We start from the raw sequence: 16,666 nt of genomic DNA on the forward strand, positions 1-16,666 counted from the left end.
ACCATGAAGCTGATTTAATTTGATTTAATATTTAATGTATTTTGTATACAAAATTGCCAATAGGTGTCTTTTACATTCTTAAATTTAATCTCTCTAGTCCTTATTCCTTAAGGGTAAATGATTTCAGGTTCAAGTCTATATATTTTATAATTTGTTTAGGGTTGAAAGTATGAACTTGAAAAAATGACTTAACTTAAGAATCGATATATAAAAACCGAGTAAAACAAGTCGAATAAAACTGCTACATCCCTATTTATAACATATGTCTCACATGTCAAATGGTAATCCAGTCGACATCAAAATTCAAAACATTCAAAACATGATAAGATTTTCTTACTAATCTTTGGTGTAACTTAAAAAGTCTGTAACTTTTATTAAATATAATATAATACGAAATAGCACACAACCATATTAAGGATTTTTGTTTTTTGGTAGCAAATTTATGATATATTGTACAATTTTATATTTAAAGTGATACTAAAAGGTAAAAACAAATTTAAATAAACTTATGCTGCCCTTCGTCATCATTTTAAAATATAATTATTACGGCTACCTTATTGAAATTAGAAAGATTCTTATCTAGATATACCTATCACTTTATTTACATATAAATTTAAAAGTGACCTTTGTACTTCTGATAAGCGAAAAAATTCTATACATTTTATGGCTACAACCAAGTTTATATTGTGTTTATCATTTTTTACTTTATTAGTTTCTATTACTATTTCATATTTGTTTAATAAAAAATACTCTAAAACAGGTCAGTGTAAATTTTAATGTGGCAAAAGTAAGTTTTTATTTGCAATAAAAATATATATCTAAAGTAGATATAAAAATTCTTTTAATAATAATTTCAGATTCAATGGCTAGCAATGGAATCCTTTTCGTTTCAAATGCTGCCAAAGCTTACAAGCTGTGCTCTAAAGTGTCAAAATTTGTTAAAGATGTTTTATATATCAATTTTAATAGTGGCTCAGAGAGTACAAAATCTATTTTAAGTAAGCAAATTGTTGATATATATACTAAGGTAAGCAAATTTTAATATAAAATAAAATCTCCATATGAATTATTGAATAGTACAAACTTTCTTTATTTTTATACATTTTTAGTGTGGGAATTTAGATGTAAGACTCATGTTAAAAGCAAGAAGCTCTGTAAATAAAATAAATACTTCTAAAACAATTCAATGTGTGATATATGAAAAAGAGTTAACAAAAGATATTGATAACCTAAAAAAATCAGTGGAAAATATACAGAAAGAATGTCCACTTCACTGTGTTGGTAAGACTCTAATTCAACAGAATTTTATTTTATATCCTAATATATACACATATTCTATGTAATTGAAAGGCCTATTAGCTACTTTGTATATTTCCTTTTTTTGTTATTATAATGGGTTTGGTAAATAAAGATTTAGTCAGTAAGAAATTATACATATACATTTTATTTATACATTGGCACTTATAATTGGGAACCTAGTGTTACGACACTCTGTTCCCCACTTTCCGCCGAATTTTTGGAGGCATTGCGTGTTGAGTGTCAGAACTCAATGCCACTCTTTGCCTCAAAACGGGAGTGAAGAAATGGAAATATAAATTTAGATAAACTTTTCATTTCCTCAAGTGGGAATCGAACCCACAAACATTGAGTTACACCCTTGTGCCACTGGCCCACGACAGCTGATGTATTTTATAAATATATGTTACTTTATGTTATTTGTATCTCACAGTAAAGAATATTCTATTAAATTTTTATTTAGATAATGAATCTCTAACAATTCCTATACATGATAAGCCTGAAGATGTAAAAACTTATGAATATGTGGCACTAGGAGGCACATTCGACCGATTACATAATGGACATAAAATTCTTTTATCTCAAGCTGTACTAAGATCATCAAAACATGTGACAGTTGGTGTTACAGATGTAAATATGATACAATGTAAGTTATTTTATTGTTATTTTAAATTAATATATTTTACTTAATATTTATTTATTCACCAGCCCCAACACCGTTGTGACTTTGTCACTTTGAAAGGGATGTTGTGAACTTTGTTATTTATGATGCAATTGAAATTTAAAATATAATACTCGATGTTAAGGCAAGGTCACCAAAACACAATAGTGAAAACTGCATTTAAATCAGTTAAGCTGTTTCTGAGATTAGACAAACAGACAAAGTTAGCAAAGCACCGCTTAACCCACAGATGTTAAAAAAAATCTGCTGATAAAATGTCCCCAATAATAGATTTTCTCACATATCTAAATTTTTCTATTGTATTTATTGAAATTAAATTGTATTGTATGTATTTATATTTGTAATATATTATATATATTTTTTTATGTTACAGCAAAAACTTTATGGGAGCTAATAGAACCAGTAGGTGATAGAATCAAAAATGTGCTACATTTTTTAAAAGATATAAATCCAGATCTTGAATATAATGTATTGCCAATACAAGATATTTATGGACCAACTAAAGATGACCCGAGATTTCAAGTTTGTTATATCATTTTTTATTTCCAGTATTTCACACATAGCTGGATAGACAGAGGGAAAATCTTGTAACCTTAATACATAAGACTCCTCATTCCCCTCTTTCTCCTTAATTTTTGGATGTTGACTAACAGAACACTGACAGAGTTGACTGATAGAGCATGGGTTTCGTCTGGGAAATGAATATAATTCCATCTTTCAAGTAGCAATCAATCCCACACTACCAAGGTCTGCACAATAAGATTTTTTTCTTACTTTGCTTAAAATAAATGTGTGGCCCATATTTTTAGCTCTTAATAGTTAGTGAAGAAACATTCCGTGGGGCAGAAAAAGTCAATGAGAAGCGAAAAGAAAATGGCCTCCAACCTCTAGCTGTCCATACAATAGATCTAGCAGAAGACTCAAACAAACAATCGCAAGAAGAAGAAGGAAAAGTCAGTTCCAGTAATCAGAGAATGAGGTTACTTGGCACTGTTTTAAGAGAACCTAAGGTATAATTATATTTGTAGCTTCAAGCTGTATCTCACAAATTTTAGGAGAGCTAGAGGGAGTCTACAGTTAAGGAGACATTGAGTCTTAACAGTTCTTTCCCAGTTCTTAACAGTAGTTTCCCAGGTTCCCGTTGCCTACCGTACTCCGCTAAAGGGAACCTAGTATTAAGACACTCTATTCCCCACTTTCCGCCGAATTTTTGGTGGCATTGCGAGTTGACTGGAGGAACTCAACGCCGTGGTTTGCCTCGACACCACAGCGAAGAAATGGAAATATAAATTTAAGTGAATATTTATTCATATCCGCAAGTGGGGATCGAACCCACAACCAGTCACGTTTACAGTCACACTTTGTGCCCCTGCGCCAAAACTGGCCTTAATTTACCTTTCTATATAATTTATCTTTCTAAAATATTATTACTGAAAACAACGTCATAGTACATACCTACTATAAAAAATATATATACATTTGGCATATTAATCTTTATATTGAAAGAGACTCAAAACTTCTATTGTTTAAAAATAAATACTATTTTGAAACTATTTTGTGATCACTTAAATAATTTATTTTTTGACTTACAATACTATTTTCTTATTGTTTTTGTAGCCTAATCCAAATATTCCCGATTGGCCATATGTGATTGGATTAGCTGGAGGCATTGCCAGTGGTAAAAGTAAAATAACTGAAAAATTGAGGTATACAATTAATTATCCTATTTTATCCTATCCTACTAATATTATAAATGTGAAAGTTTGTGAGGATTGATGATTGTTCCAGAAATATATGTTACAATTTATGGGAAAATTTCGTATAATTTGACTATAACATAACTATAAGTAAACGGTGTGCGGTGAACGCGTGTGGGTGGGCGCTAGTTATAAACATGTTCTATTATTTCAGAGATTTTTTTCGCAGATATAGTAGATATTTAAAATAGTATTAAATTTTAATGTATCAAAATTATCCGTGATATAATTAGCAGTGATGCCATCTCTACATTATATATATAAAGAGAAGAGAGAGAGGATATAAAGAGAATAATTTCAGATTATTCTCGACTTGTTATTTAAATATATTTTTTCACTGTTGCTCTTTAGAAATCCAGCTTTATTAAAACAGCTTTCATCTGGTCAAACAGAAATACTTAAAATGATTTAAAAAATCAAATCGAATAAACGAATCGAGGAAACAAAATATTCATTAAAAATGTATATTTCCATTTTTTCGCTCTGGTATCTAGGCAAATATGCGGCAATGAGTTCCGCCACTTAACACGCAATACCTCCAGAATTCGGTGGAAAGTGGGGAACGGAGTGGGTTAACACTGTTCCCTCTGCCTACCCTGCTGTGTGCGGGATTCAGAGTGAATCTGATTTGATTTGATAACGATTTAAATATGACACAAGATTTCTGAGTATCCTTGATAACTCTGACCGCAGATCAGTAGGTTACATCGACATATTTAACAAAGTAATATCCTTAATTTTAATGGAAAATCCTTTTTTTTTTAAATTAAAAGTCGAAACACCCGTTACTCAAAAAAAACTACTGGTTTAAATTATATGTGTTCATTGAATTCTTCACCTTTGTAATTATAGTATAGAATAGAATTGGAGACCTACCTTATGTCTAAATTGATTCGATAACTAAGATAAGTATTGGTACTAAATATGAAATATATTTATTTTTAGAACGAAAGGAGCAGCCATAGTAAACTGTGATATAATAGCGCACGAACTGTATAAGCCAGGCTTACCCCTAAACCAAACTATTGCGGAGGAATTTGGAAAACAAGTTATCACTGAGAGTGGGGAAATCGATAGAAAAAAACTTGGTAGCATTGTTTTTAGTAATAAGGTAATGAACGTTCTGTATAAATAGTTACAGACACACCTTTGTCATTTTATAAAGCTTGAAAGTTTCTGTGCGCATACACCTAATAAGAGAATATGGAGTTTTGGCAGTGGTTACTTTGGCAGTTTTATTATTAGGTAATTAAGTTTCAAGTTTCTAACTTTCAAGCTTCATAAACTAACGGAGATCTGGCGCTACTGTTCTACTATTGGCTCTCTCTCTCTCTATAACTAACCTTGTGGGAGGGAAAATGAAAAAAACTAAAATTGTGTTACCAATCGTCTCATATACTTTGTAGTATCCTGAAAACAAATGCAAAGTGCTATAAATAACTTTGTTTAATTTAAATAATATTTACAGGAGCAGCTCCTGAAGCTAAATAAGCTGGTATGGCCAGCTGTAATACAAGAAGCTCAAAGACGTGTAAAAGCTTTCGGTGAACTGGGGCATAGAGTGGTTGTAATGGAGGCCGCGGTGATGGTCCAAGCTAAGTGGTATACAAGTTGTCATCAGCTGTGGGCTGTTATTGTACCACCTAAAGAGGTAACTTTATCTATATGTTAATTAATATGTGAAGTAAAAACTTAACTTTCGTACTCCTTTTTAAGAAAATTATGCAGATGGAAGAATGTGAATAAATATTGATCATATTTTTCTATCTGTTCCTTGTTGCAATAAAAAAACCTGAATATATAACCAAAAACTAACTAACTATACAACCAAATTATATATGTCCAACAGGCTATTAAAAGGTTGCAAGAACGTAACAGCTTGTCCGAAGAGGAAGCCAAACAAAGGATTGAATCGCAACCAACCAACCAAGAACAAGTTGCACTTGCTAACGTCGTGTTCAGTCCATATTGGAGCTACGAGTACACCCAACAACAAATCGATCGCGCTTGGGACCGATTACAGTTGTATTTAGATGATAGACAATAAAATATAGGTGAGAGAGCTGTAATCACGGTGGTTGTCGATACGATTCTCACTCAGGAGAATGAATTATTTTTGTTTCTTCTCTCTCTTTAAACGAGAAAGCGCGGTGTTAAGTTTTGTCACTCAAAGTAGAAGTATATGCAAGTGTCTCGAAAATTAGGCTGTGTTTCTCAATAAAAAGGTTGTGTGTAGAGTAACTGAACTCAACGCCGCTTTGTTACCAGAGCAAGTATATGAAAATATTAAACATTTCATTTCCTCGAATGGAAATTGAAACTACAACCTGTTGCGTTTGCGTCCCTGCGTCACAAATGGCCTCAATTACTTATTATTATGCGGAATACATGCGTGAAGCTGAAAGGAAATCTAAAATATTTCACTTAAATAATAGGGAAGAAGAACCAATTATAGAGAAAGCAATACATTGTTAATAACAATGTTGTAACTTATAGTTACAACATTGTTATTAACAATGGCATATAGTTTATGAGATAATGTGCCTGTTTTTAAATTAGCGTTTTTACTAATTAATAATTAAAAAATTAAGTTTCCAAAGTCTATACTTGGTTTTAATAATCAAATTTTAGTACATATGCATTTACTATTTTAGTGTATAAGAAAATTAAATAACTTTTAAATCAAAAGATATTTTATTCATTTTATATTTTTTATAAATAAGGGCCAAAAAACCACTAAAAGTATACTTATTTGGTGTTCAATCAGTATCATTTTAGATGAACACAATAGATGAAGAAATCTATTTACTGTCAAACCAATCCTTAGCTTTCCCCAAATTGGTGGTCCATAGTTTGGAAGATTTTGAGCAAAACCGTTTATATTTTTATTTTTTTTTATACGCTGGTTACTGGTACTGGTTGCAAAATCTCATTATTACATTAATCTATAGATCTTTAGATTGCAATGCCTTAAGAAAAATAGGAGGATGCTATCAAATGTGTTTTTAATTATATAAGTTTTTTATTTCAATAATACTTGTTCCCTATATAATTTTTAATAATGTTTAAATGTTTTATGTGAATAGCCGTATTTTATTTTATCTTAAGCATAAGCGATATAATTGAATTTTTTTAAAGGTTTTTAAAACATTTATTTTATGGTCTTGTAATATTTTATGAAACAGATATGTGTGCTTATTTCTTATTGTTATTTTATTGTTAAATATTAATAAATGTTTCTATATTACAGTGATGTTTCTTTGCATGTTCACTATTCAAATTATGAAATTAGGTTTATATTGCCATGAATCTTTAATTTTCAATAAACATAACAGGGGCGAAATAGATTAGGATGTCGTTATCATTACATTATAATCATGTTATAGTGGTATATAATCATCATTAAATATATTGCACAATAAAAACAAGTACCCAAACATTAATATACCATTTATCTAAGAATACGATGGCGAGATGGTAATTTTTTTGAAAGTAGTTTTATTTTTGAATTTATTTCAGTTAATTTTTTGCGATACAAAAATAATTGAAATAAAAAATAGTACTGAAGAACGAAAAGCTCAAGTAATTGTAAGTAAAGCTAACCACAATACGCTAATGTAGGACAATATTCTTTTAAAGCTCAAAACAAAAATAAATTTAGTTTTTTTTTCATTTCAACAGGCAGAGATAGTTGAAAAGAATTTAAAAAATAACGGATGGAATAATATATTCTTCATCGGAAATCTACCAGACTCATTATACTACCGCTTAAAAAAGATACCTTATTCCTTTGCGGTTACCAGTTTTACTGATGACGACGAACAAATTGAAAATGTTGTGCCTTATCATTCTAATTATATTGTCTTTGACTGTGTTAGTCTCGAAGAATTCGAGAAAGCTTTACGAAAAACTATTACTTTGTCTTACTGGCATCCACTAGCGAATATTGTTTTATTTTATCATGGTCCATACGAAAAAGAAGAAATTGCTAAAATATTTTTTATTTTTTGGTATTATAGAGCCATTAACGTCGTTATAGTACAGTACAATGACATTTCGGAAGAGTTTCGTATATCGCATTTTAGTCCTTACATTTGTGAAAATTATAAATTAGACCATTTATTTGGCTGTTGGACGGCCCACAAAGTCGGTATGCCGATAGAAAATTTTAAAGATGGTTTCAATTGTGTTCAGGGATGTCATAATGTTTCTTTATACTCCAAATTACGGTCTAAATTTCTAGGAACTTGCATTGGTTTTAATACCGAGATTTTACATTTTGCAAATAGTAGCAAGGTACAAGACATAATATTATTTGAAGACAAAACAAAAGATTTACATGGATACACATTTTTAGCATATACCGTTGAAGTTTTACCATTTCTAGGTATACAAGAGGAAAGTAATGGTACATTTACTATGATCTATAGAGACGGATTGATTTGGAACACTATGGCTGAGCTGTTTAACTTTAAAATAGATTTATTTCCCTCAAAGGACACTATGAAAGGCCATTTTGACTTTGAAATTAATATCCAACAAGTTTTTTCTTTTACACTTAGAAAAGCGGATCTAATTTTATTCCCGTTGTATCAATTCGATTTAATTATAGCGGAAATTGACTACACAGTTCCTTTTGTAGATAGTGGAGTCTGTGTGTTGTCAAAACGGGCAGACTTTGAAACAATAGTTTTTAATGAAAAATTTCTTCGAAGCAATATTTATTTGTTAATAGAGCATTATACATGTTTCTTTTCCACGTGGTTTGTGTTTTTCCTTTTTAATACTTTACAACTGGGTAGGCTCAGTTTGGACCGAGCCGGTAAAGATTTTATTAATGCCTGTAAAACAGTAATGTCAATAAGCTTAAGTAATCCACCTCGACGTGACTCTTTTCGTATATTTTTCGCGATTGCCATATGGTGTTTTTTCATTATAAACTTTAACACGCAGGCATCTATAATTTCCTTATTTTCTGTACATAAACGAGGTAAGGAAGTAGATACCTTTGAAGATGTTATAGAAAAAGGATATAAAATAGAAGGAATGGCCTCACCTGATGTGGTCCTTCCAGACACTGAAGAAAATTTTCGAATAATTACCTCTAGAATGGAGGCTGTCCACGATCTGTTTGGTTGTGTAAAACAGATGCCTAATGATAGCCGCCGCTTCTGCTTAATAGATTGTGCGGTAGGCCGATATCTGGCAAATAATATGCTAAATGAAAATGGTAAACAATTTCTGCACATAGCAACTGATGCCAGAATTCATAGTCACTATTTAAACATGATACTTCATAAAGACAGTCCATTGACTGATCATTATAATCAGTACATGATGGCATTGTTCGAAGCAGGTCTGATTAAGAAATGGATGGATTTTAGATATTTTGATACGAGCGAGGAGGTACCTATCAAACCTTTGGGTATGGAGGACCTTGGTGGAATATTTCAAGCGTTTTGGGTGTTACTTGGCATAAGTTTTATTGTGTTTATTTTAGAAGTTTTAATTTGTTTATTGGTATGGTCGAAGCATAATTTCGTATTAATGTTGAAGCGACTACAAATTATTTTCAAATGTAGACGAAAATTAAATATAAAACAACTTTTAGGAAAAAATAAAAATAAAAGCAATAATGTCTCTACACAAACGAGAATTGATTTGTTAGACGAGTCCCTGTCACACTAGGTAATTTATATATGTGCTTATATTTTGAAATTGCTATTATTAACTCTATTCAATCTTACTGATTCATAATTAAATATTTTAGCTACATGTTGATATGTTTTTACACCTTAAATAATTACGATGATACATCCCATTTCATCTCTATCTTTGTGATTATTTTGTTTGTGTTTTATAAGAATATTTAATATGGTTAATTAATGATTAAATTTATACGACGACGATAGTTATTATTTATAAATACTGAATAGAAAAATTATTGTAATAAATTTATCTCTTTACTATAGCAAGATATAGCGTAACGCTGGGCTATGCCACTTCAGACGTAATGTCTCTATATTGGTAGAAAGAAAGTAGTATTTTACCATAAAGTTCTTTTAGTATAAAAAAACGAACGGACAACCGTCACACAATCTCTACCATGTACCTATATATTTTATTTTCATTTAATTAAATAAAATATGTAAACATTTAATAAATATAATTAAATTTCTTAGTTAATGCAACAATGCTTAATGTTTATTTTAAAATAAAACTTATAATTAAGTAATGAAGAAAATAAATATAACGATATAAAAGAGATGTTATTATTCACCTGATTCCTTAAATTTGATCTTCTTTCTTAACATTTCCAAAAACAATATTTGTAACCTATTTGTATAAGGGATTTAAAATAATATTTACTAAGCTATAAGATTAGTATATGTTCTTTTTTCTACATGAATCTAAAAACTTATATTATGTGGTAAGTGCTTTATATTAAAGTCCGTTTATTATCTACATAAATTTATAATCTATATTATAAAGTTTGTTTATGGGAGCGCCTATGGTTGTGTATAAAAGTATTGGTCTAACTTAAAAATTAAATTTTGTTTTTGATTATAATTAAAGTTCATTGTATAAACTTAGTTTAATGGGAAATTTGTACAGTAGGAACAGTGAATATAGAAATGATAAGAAATTAGTACACTCCACTCGCAACGGTCAGGCATTTACGAGTCAGGTAAGTAATTTGCGCGATGAAATGAAAACTTGCTAATGTCACTCTCAGCTGAACATACGTAACAATCAAATTCTTTGTTACTCAAAGAATAACTGTCTTGTGTTGATTACTTGCACTTTATATTTTTGGATACAGATACTAAACTGGATATTCATTGTTGTTGAAAAGATTCTTTTTCACAAATCAGGCTGTTGTTAAAAGAGATGTTTAGAATTGTTTGTTTTTGTGTGTAGTTTAGTTTATCTCATTTCGTCGGCAACCTCAGCGGGCGCTCCTTCGCCAGTGTTGTTAGCAGCCAGTCAGTGTACAGCGCATCACGGCCTTGGTCTCGAGTTTCTAGACGAAGGTTAGTAGTTCGTATGGATAACTAATTAAAATTTATTTCGTTCATTATGATTTGCTCTTCTAGTTTTTTGCTTATGGCTTAATTTATTCTCACTGTTAATTCTCAATTAAATAAATCCCAGTATTATGTATCAGTTATTATAATTTTTGATTATTCAAAATGTCTTAAATATGAATGTAAATTACCATAATTATGAAATGTAAACATATATAATATTGCATCATTATCTTTAATTCTGACCCTTATATGATTCATATAAAAAAATAGTAAAAAAGAATCTGTTACTGTTGTTCTGCTTTAGCTAATAACATACATGTAAAAAATATAAATGACATATTTAAATACAATATATTGAGTTATAAAATATAATTTTAGAAGTCAAGGTCTTATTCTTATTAATATTAAATGATTTAAAGAAAATACATTGTGCTTACTATTTATGTATTGTTATTTTATCTATTATAGTAGAAGCACAGCTTATATTAATATATTTTTATTTGTTGATGCTTTGTAAGATTTATCCCATTATTGTCTGTCATCATTTTGTACAAAATTATATTTGTATAAATTGTATTAAAAGTTCTATTAATACTATCATAGTGCATAGCACTTTGTCTGAATGTAGGTTCCAAACAACAATTGTTTCGAATAAAGGATGGAGTTGAGCTCCATCCTTCATCTTAGAGAAAAATAACTCCCATCACTTTCTTGCAAATTAAGTAGTGTATAGGATATGGAGTGTCTTAACACTAGAACCTCACCCTACCTGCTATATGTGTAAAACAGTGTGGACTTAAAAAAAATATTATTCACATAATTAACACAAACATGGATGTTAAATTTCAGATGGAATGACTCAACTTTGAACAATCCACTGGATGCAAGTAAGACAGCTTGGCCAGTAGCACATAAAGAGTCAATATTTCTGCCTGAATTCCCTATAACAACTGATTTATTGCAAAAAGATTTTGAAATAGTTAAAACTGTAGCAAAAGGAGCGTTTGGAGAAGTGTACAAAGTAAAGAAGATCAGTGAAGACAAGGAATATGCTCTTAAAGTTTTAAATAAATCCCAGGTCAGTTAAGTTTATGAATCTATTTATACTTTGTAAATAGATTGTCTACTTCAAAGGTAGACCTTTTGTTCAAAATCTGTAGCTTTTTTTCTAGTTTCTTAGCTTTGAAACAGGTATTAAAACTGAGCAAAGGAGGTTGTAAAAACTTAATTTTTTTAACAATATGAACCCAAAAACAAAAGATTGCAAAAAACTTTTTGTTTCAATAAATAGGCCTATTTAGTAGAAGCTTTAGAAATTATCTTTCTTTTCTCTATATTAGTTTTTTGTTAGGTTTCATTAATGAAATCTTTTTTATATATTAGTAATGTTTTTTAGTAATATTTAAATATAAATTAATGATGCTGGTATAAAGACACTCTTTTTTTAATTTTTGTGACGTTATGTGTTGAATGAAATGCAATAATTTCTTTACAAAATTGAAAAAAAAAAACCAACAGTCATCACATTTACAATCAGACTCTGTCGCTCTGTGCCACAACTACCAAGGTGATGATCAAAGATCATTGAAGAAACTTTATATAGAATTATATTTCAATTATTGCATATTCATAACTACATTGAAGGACTATACAGGTACTTACCTTAATTCAAGGTCCTCAATCTTATATGAATACTAGTCCACCTGGGCTGCTTTACCTCTTGAACTATACAATGAAAATTTTTCAAAATCCTTTCTTAGTGGGAGGACAAAAATAAAATGCACAGCGATAACGGCTATGTTTGCCTCTTACCTCTGTCATTGGGAACATCTCCTTTTATATATATATATATATAAAAGGATAATGCTTACTGTCAATTTATATATGTAGAAAACTTACATAGAGAACTTAACATTTAGTTGGCAAATAATATCTTATAAAAGTTGAGGAAAATTTTATGTAATGATGTGTATATTATAGTATACCATTTGACTTAAATACTATTTTTTTTTATATTAAGCAAATATATAGATATTTAAAATAATCATATTCATTAATCAATCATATTATTTGATAAAGCTTAATAAAATTTAAACATATTAAGCAAATTTCGATTGAAATGAAAAGAAAAAAATTCGTCCCCTTTGTGCTACATCCCATGATACATAAATATAGTAAGAAAGAGAGGACCAAGTACAAAAGTAGTCGTTTCCCCAATTTCTGCCTAATTTTTGAGTGGCGAAACTCATCGCCACGCATCTTACCAGACCGAGTCTCCCAAATAGGAATCGACCACACAACCAGCGGTCTCACCGTCGTCCACTCAACAAAATCTATAACATAGAAACATCGAATTTTAAATGGCCAGCTATATTTCAATGTGGCACAGTAGGTCAATGGCGTTGTAGATTAGGATGTGTTACCTCTGTCGTTGATATTCAAATTCTGAATGCGATCGTTTCATTAATAATTTATTATACAAATGAATATTGATGAAAGTTCAAAAGTTAAAGGTATATTTCGAAACTTGGACTCAAATTTCTTTTGTCTTACTTAACATGTGGTTATTTACAGGTAGGACCACGTGTATTGTCAGTTTGGTCAGTTGATAAGTTTGTCAGTTATTACATTTATTTAACTTGTGTTTTTTGTGTGTATAGTAAAAGAAAAATCTAGAAGTTATCGCTGAAGTAAAGAAATCTTTGATTTTTATAGGACTTCTATGGTATGTAATAAATCTTAATAATGGAAATTGAGAAAAAAAAACTATAAGACACGTAGGTCCGTATTTAAAAATCGCTCTTGAGTATGAGATCGATCTTGACATGCTATTTTCATTCATAGATTTTATGAATGAAAATGGCATCTAAAAATCGATCTCAGATTTGAGAGCGGCTTATATATACGGGCCTAAGAGAATACATGAAAAGCATACAAATAATTTGGATGCTTTTCTCGTATTGGTAGAACTGAGAAATCGCTAAAAGTTTCTCACTTAAATAATTTAATACAATAATAATTGATCTTCTCGTGCAGTTAAACCGTAATATAGTCTGGTTTTAAAATAAAATAAAAAATCATGATTAGAGCGCCATTAATTGTAACTACATTTAATTAGGCCACAGTTTTTGTATTGAAACAGGAACTAATTATCGTAACTTCTTTTTATATCTAAATCAATTCAGTGCAATTGCTGGTAGTAATATGGACTTTACTGACTAATTGTTAAAGTTAAATATACACATGCTTAACGAATTATATCAATAAAAAATATATCGTCTTAAATTTTACTGAAAGTAGATGCTAAAAGCAGGACGTTAGTACCTGTTTAATTTAAAATTAATATTTAAAATGAATCTTGTTTTAGAAAAGGATTCAAAACTAGTTTTAATTAATTTATAACACAAAATAGATATATAGCATAGCAGCCACGGTATGACGGTAGGTCGTGGGTTTGATCTCCATTCAGGCATATGAATTATATTATGATTTTCACGTTTTCGTAAAACAAGTTTGTTACTGAATTCCCCCTCTCAAAATGCGGGGTCTCGAACTTGGGCAGAATCCGTACAGTTGTTGTTACAGGAGCCGTAGCCAGCCAGCCCTGAAGTATTTTTTTTCGAAATCATGCATTGCATGCATTGCATTGCTCATTTGGGAAGAAAATAATTACAAGTAAATCATCTATAGCTAACTTCCCGACTAGCTAGCGGGCTAGCGGGCCCGACTCGTCAACCGTACTATATACATATATAGGGCAAAACGTGAAACTAAAAAGAAATACATATAGATTACCAACCTATATGTATTTTTATAGAAGTAACCCGTCCTTAAGCTAAGTTTATAGTTGTTTGTTGTACTTGTACTTTAAAGTAGATTTTTTATCTTTTTGCATATATTAGATACTTTAAAATTATCGTGAAAGACAAAAATAATATACTTCGCATCATTAGTAAACACGTATTTCTTATTTTAACCTGACATATTAAAATTTAAAACAATAGTAAATATTGTATTACCTCATTATCATCAATTACCAAATGTAGTAATTAATTAATAGTTATTTAATATAATTTTACAGATAGTGAGCGAAAATGCTGTACGTCAAGTGAAAGAGGAGGCGCGTATACAGGCTGCGGTCGGACACCACTCGTTTATAGCTGGTTCTGTATCGAGGTGGCAGACCAAGAAAAGACTGTATATTGGTAAGTTTTTATTTTATAACATAATCATTTAATTGTAAATAAAATGCATCAATCAATTCTGTATTACAAAGTTTATGTATATGTGAATAAGTTTTAATTAGTATCTGATTCTTTCGGTTTGGGTAGTTACGATTTCAACTTGTTTATGGAATTGTAAAGTTTGTGGAATAGAAATAGGGAATTTATTATTTCTCTACTAATCAGACCGTAAAAGCTTATGTTTTATATATCATTAATCTCTGGGAATTGATTAGTAAAGAAATATTGATATTTTCTAGCAAACTGATTACATGAGGGCGTCATGGCGCAGTGGCACAAGGAAAAAAATATTATTATTTTCACTTTTACGCTTTGGTAACAAGGCAAAGAGCGGCGTTTAGTTCCTCCACTCCGTGCAATGCCTCGAAAATTCGGCGAAGAATAGGGGACTAGAGTGTTTTAACACTAATTTCCCTATGCCTATTCTGCTATATGATACAGGGTATAGTTGAATAAATTATAATAACAGACTGAACTCCGAGATGTTAGCACTAAACACAGTTCGTAGTAAACAAAGACTAACATAAATTAGTGAATAAATAGTTTCTTCTTATATATATAGAGCACAATATTACATATACAAATTATCGTGTGTGTTTATTTACTGCGAGCACTAAACTGGGCCGTGATATTCACTTCAATGTTCGGTGATTTCGTTATCTATACCAATACTCGTATTTAACGTTTAATTAATCTTAATGGTGGGTCTCAATGGCACTGGAACAGAGAGGAAGTTTATTTTAATGAAATAGGAAAATTAAAATGTATATTGTTCATTAGAAATCATTTCTCGAAAAGAAATGTATGTTTTGTTGTTAAATAATAAATAAAAGGACGGTGTTAAATGATAAAGGAAACAGAATCGATCGCTCGAATTAGTTTTAATAAAGTTATGAGTCTAGAACGCAACATCCGTATTATAAACAAAAGAAGCATGACATTTGTAAGTATAAAGTAAAAAATATTTGCTTTTGAAATAATAATTCCGTATATATTTTGAGGGAGGGATAGTGGTGTTAAGATACTCCTCTCCCCAATTTCCGCCGAATTCTTTAGACAGTGCGTGTGAATGGCAGAACTCAACGCTGCGTTTTACCTCGATACCAGAGCAAAAAAAAGGAAAAAGCGAATGAAAATATTAAATATTTCATTTCCTCGCGTAGGAATCCAACCCACAACGCGCTTACGCTTGTGCCCCTGTGTTCCGTTCCGTATATAATATTCAATTAAGACGTCTGGTATGTTGTTGACCTACATATCTTGAATTATCTTTATCATTGTTATCAGTGACTAGACATTACTCATTTGTTTACCAAAACACCGACAGCCAAATATTGCGTCTCACGATTACAAGGGTCAATGTTTCTTGACCGGGATAAGGCTCATTCCAGACTAACGCCGCGCTATAGCTTGAAATAATAATGTAGTTTAGTATAAATACGGTATTTTCGGCTTATTTGTACGTATTCAAAACTCTGCCAATTTTAATTTTATTAAAGTACATGTATGTTTTAAAATCCTAAATATATAAGTTATGGATATTTAACAATAATGGGAAAATCATAGTATAGGTAGTCCCTAAACTATTTTCGAATAGAAATATTGTTTTCCAAAGACATCCTAATTCATATTATTTAAATTTTTTGAACATGTGCA

At 30.3% G+C, this 16,666-nt stretch overlaps 3 protein-coding genes across 5 annotated transcripts in view; all 3 read left to right on the forward strand.

The window, feature by feature from the left end:
* Positions 1 to 281: 281 nt before the first annotated feature.
* Positions 282 to 6,984, forward strand: Ppat-Dpck (Bifunctional Phosphopantetheine adenylyltransferase - Dephospho-CoA kinase). Of its 3 annotated transcripts, none has more exons than XM_085195077.1 (10): positions 282 to 484; positions 858 to 1,027; positions 1,110 to 1,281; positions 1,760 to 1,942; positions 2,352 to 2,500; positions 2,788 to 2,988; positions 3,596 to 3,684; positions 4,681 to 4,846; positions 5,204 to 5,386; positions 5,585 to 6,984. In XM_085195077.1, exons 2-10 carry the CDS (start codon positions 863 to 865, stop codon positions 5,780 to 5,782), a joined length of 1,506 nt encoding a protein of 501 aa, XP_085051203.1. In that variant the 5' UTR covers positions 282 to 484; positions 858 to 862; the 3' UTR covers positions 5,783 to 6,984. The 3 variants fall into 3 exon arrangements, with proteins under 3 accessions (XP_085051203.1, XP_085051204.1, XP_085051202.1); XM_085195078.1 differs by having other exon boundaries at positions 292 to 431; XM_085195076.1 differs by lacking the exon at positions 282 to 484 and adding an exon at positions 518 to 760.
* A 201-nt stretch (positions 6,985 to 7,185) lies between these two features.
* Positions 7,186 to 9,909, forward strand: LOC146534044 (uncharacterized). The gene is made up of 2 exons (XM_085194689.1): positions 7,186 to 7,323; positions 7,417 to 9,909. The coding sequence occupies exons 1-2, from the start codon at positions 7,210 to 7,212 to the stop codon at positions 9,421 to 9,423; spliced, it is 2,121 nt and encodes a 706-aa protein (XP_085050815.1). The 5' UTR covers positions 7,186 to 7,209; the 3' UTR covers positions 9,424 to 9,909.
* A 317-nt stretch (positions 9,910 to 10,226) lies between these two features.
* S6KL (ribosomal protein S6 kinase like) overlaps positions 10,227 to 16,666 on the forward strand; it is a 41,439-nt gene continuing 34,999 nt past the window's right edge. Inside the window, exons 1-4 of the mRNA XM_085195085.1 lie at positions 10,227 to 10,423; positions 10,657 to 10,769; positions 11,616 to 11,844; positions 14,848 to 14,971. Of these exons, the coding sequence (XP_085051211.1) occupies positions 10,334 to 10,423; positions 10,657 to 10,769; positions 11,616 to 11,844; positions 14,848 to 14,971 (556 nt within the window). The 5' untranslated portion in view covers positions 10,227 to 10,333. The remainder of the gene's footprint in view (positions 10,424 to 10,656; positions 10,770 to 11,615; positions 11,845 to 14,847; positions 14,972 to 16,666) is intronic.

The sequence above is a fragment of the Heliconius melpomene genome, chromosome 12 (genome assembly GCF_056956725.1).
Source record: "Heliconius melpomene rosina isolate 202511_hmr_F chromosome 12, ASM5695672v1, whole genome shotgun sequence".
Lineage (NCBI taxonomy): Eukaryota > Metazoa > Arthropoda > Insecta > Lepidoptera > Nymphalidae > Heliconius > Heliconius melpomene.

Excerpts from the sequence above, each read along its gene's own strand:
- LOC146534044 (XM_085194689.1), top strand. The coding sequence starts at position 7,210 with ATGGTAATTTTTTTGAAAGTAGTTTTATTTTTGAATTTATTTCAGTTA. Across the intron at positions 7,324-7,416 it reads AACGAAAAGCTCAAGTAATT|GCAGAGATAGTTGAAAAGAA; the intron begins GTAAGTAAAGCT and ends TCATTTCAACAG.
- Ppat-Dpck (XM_085195076.1), top strand. The coding sequence starts at position 664 with ATGGCTACAACCAAGTTTATATTGTGTTTATCATTTTTTACTTTATTA. Across the intron at positions 1,028-1,109 it reads TTGTTGATATATATACTAAG|TGTGGGAATTTAGATGTAAG; the intron begins GTAAGCAAATTT and ends ATACATTTTTAG. Across the intron at positions 4,847-5,203 it reads GCATTGTTTTTAGTAATAAG|GAGCAGCTCCTGAAGCTAAA; the intron begins GTAATGAACGTT and ends TAATATTTACAG.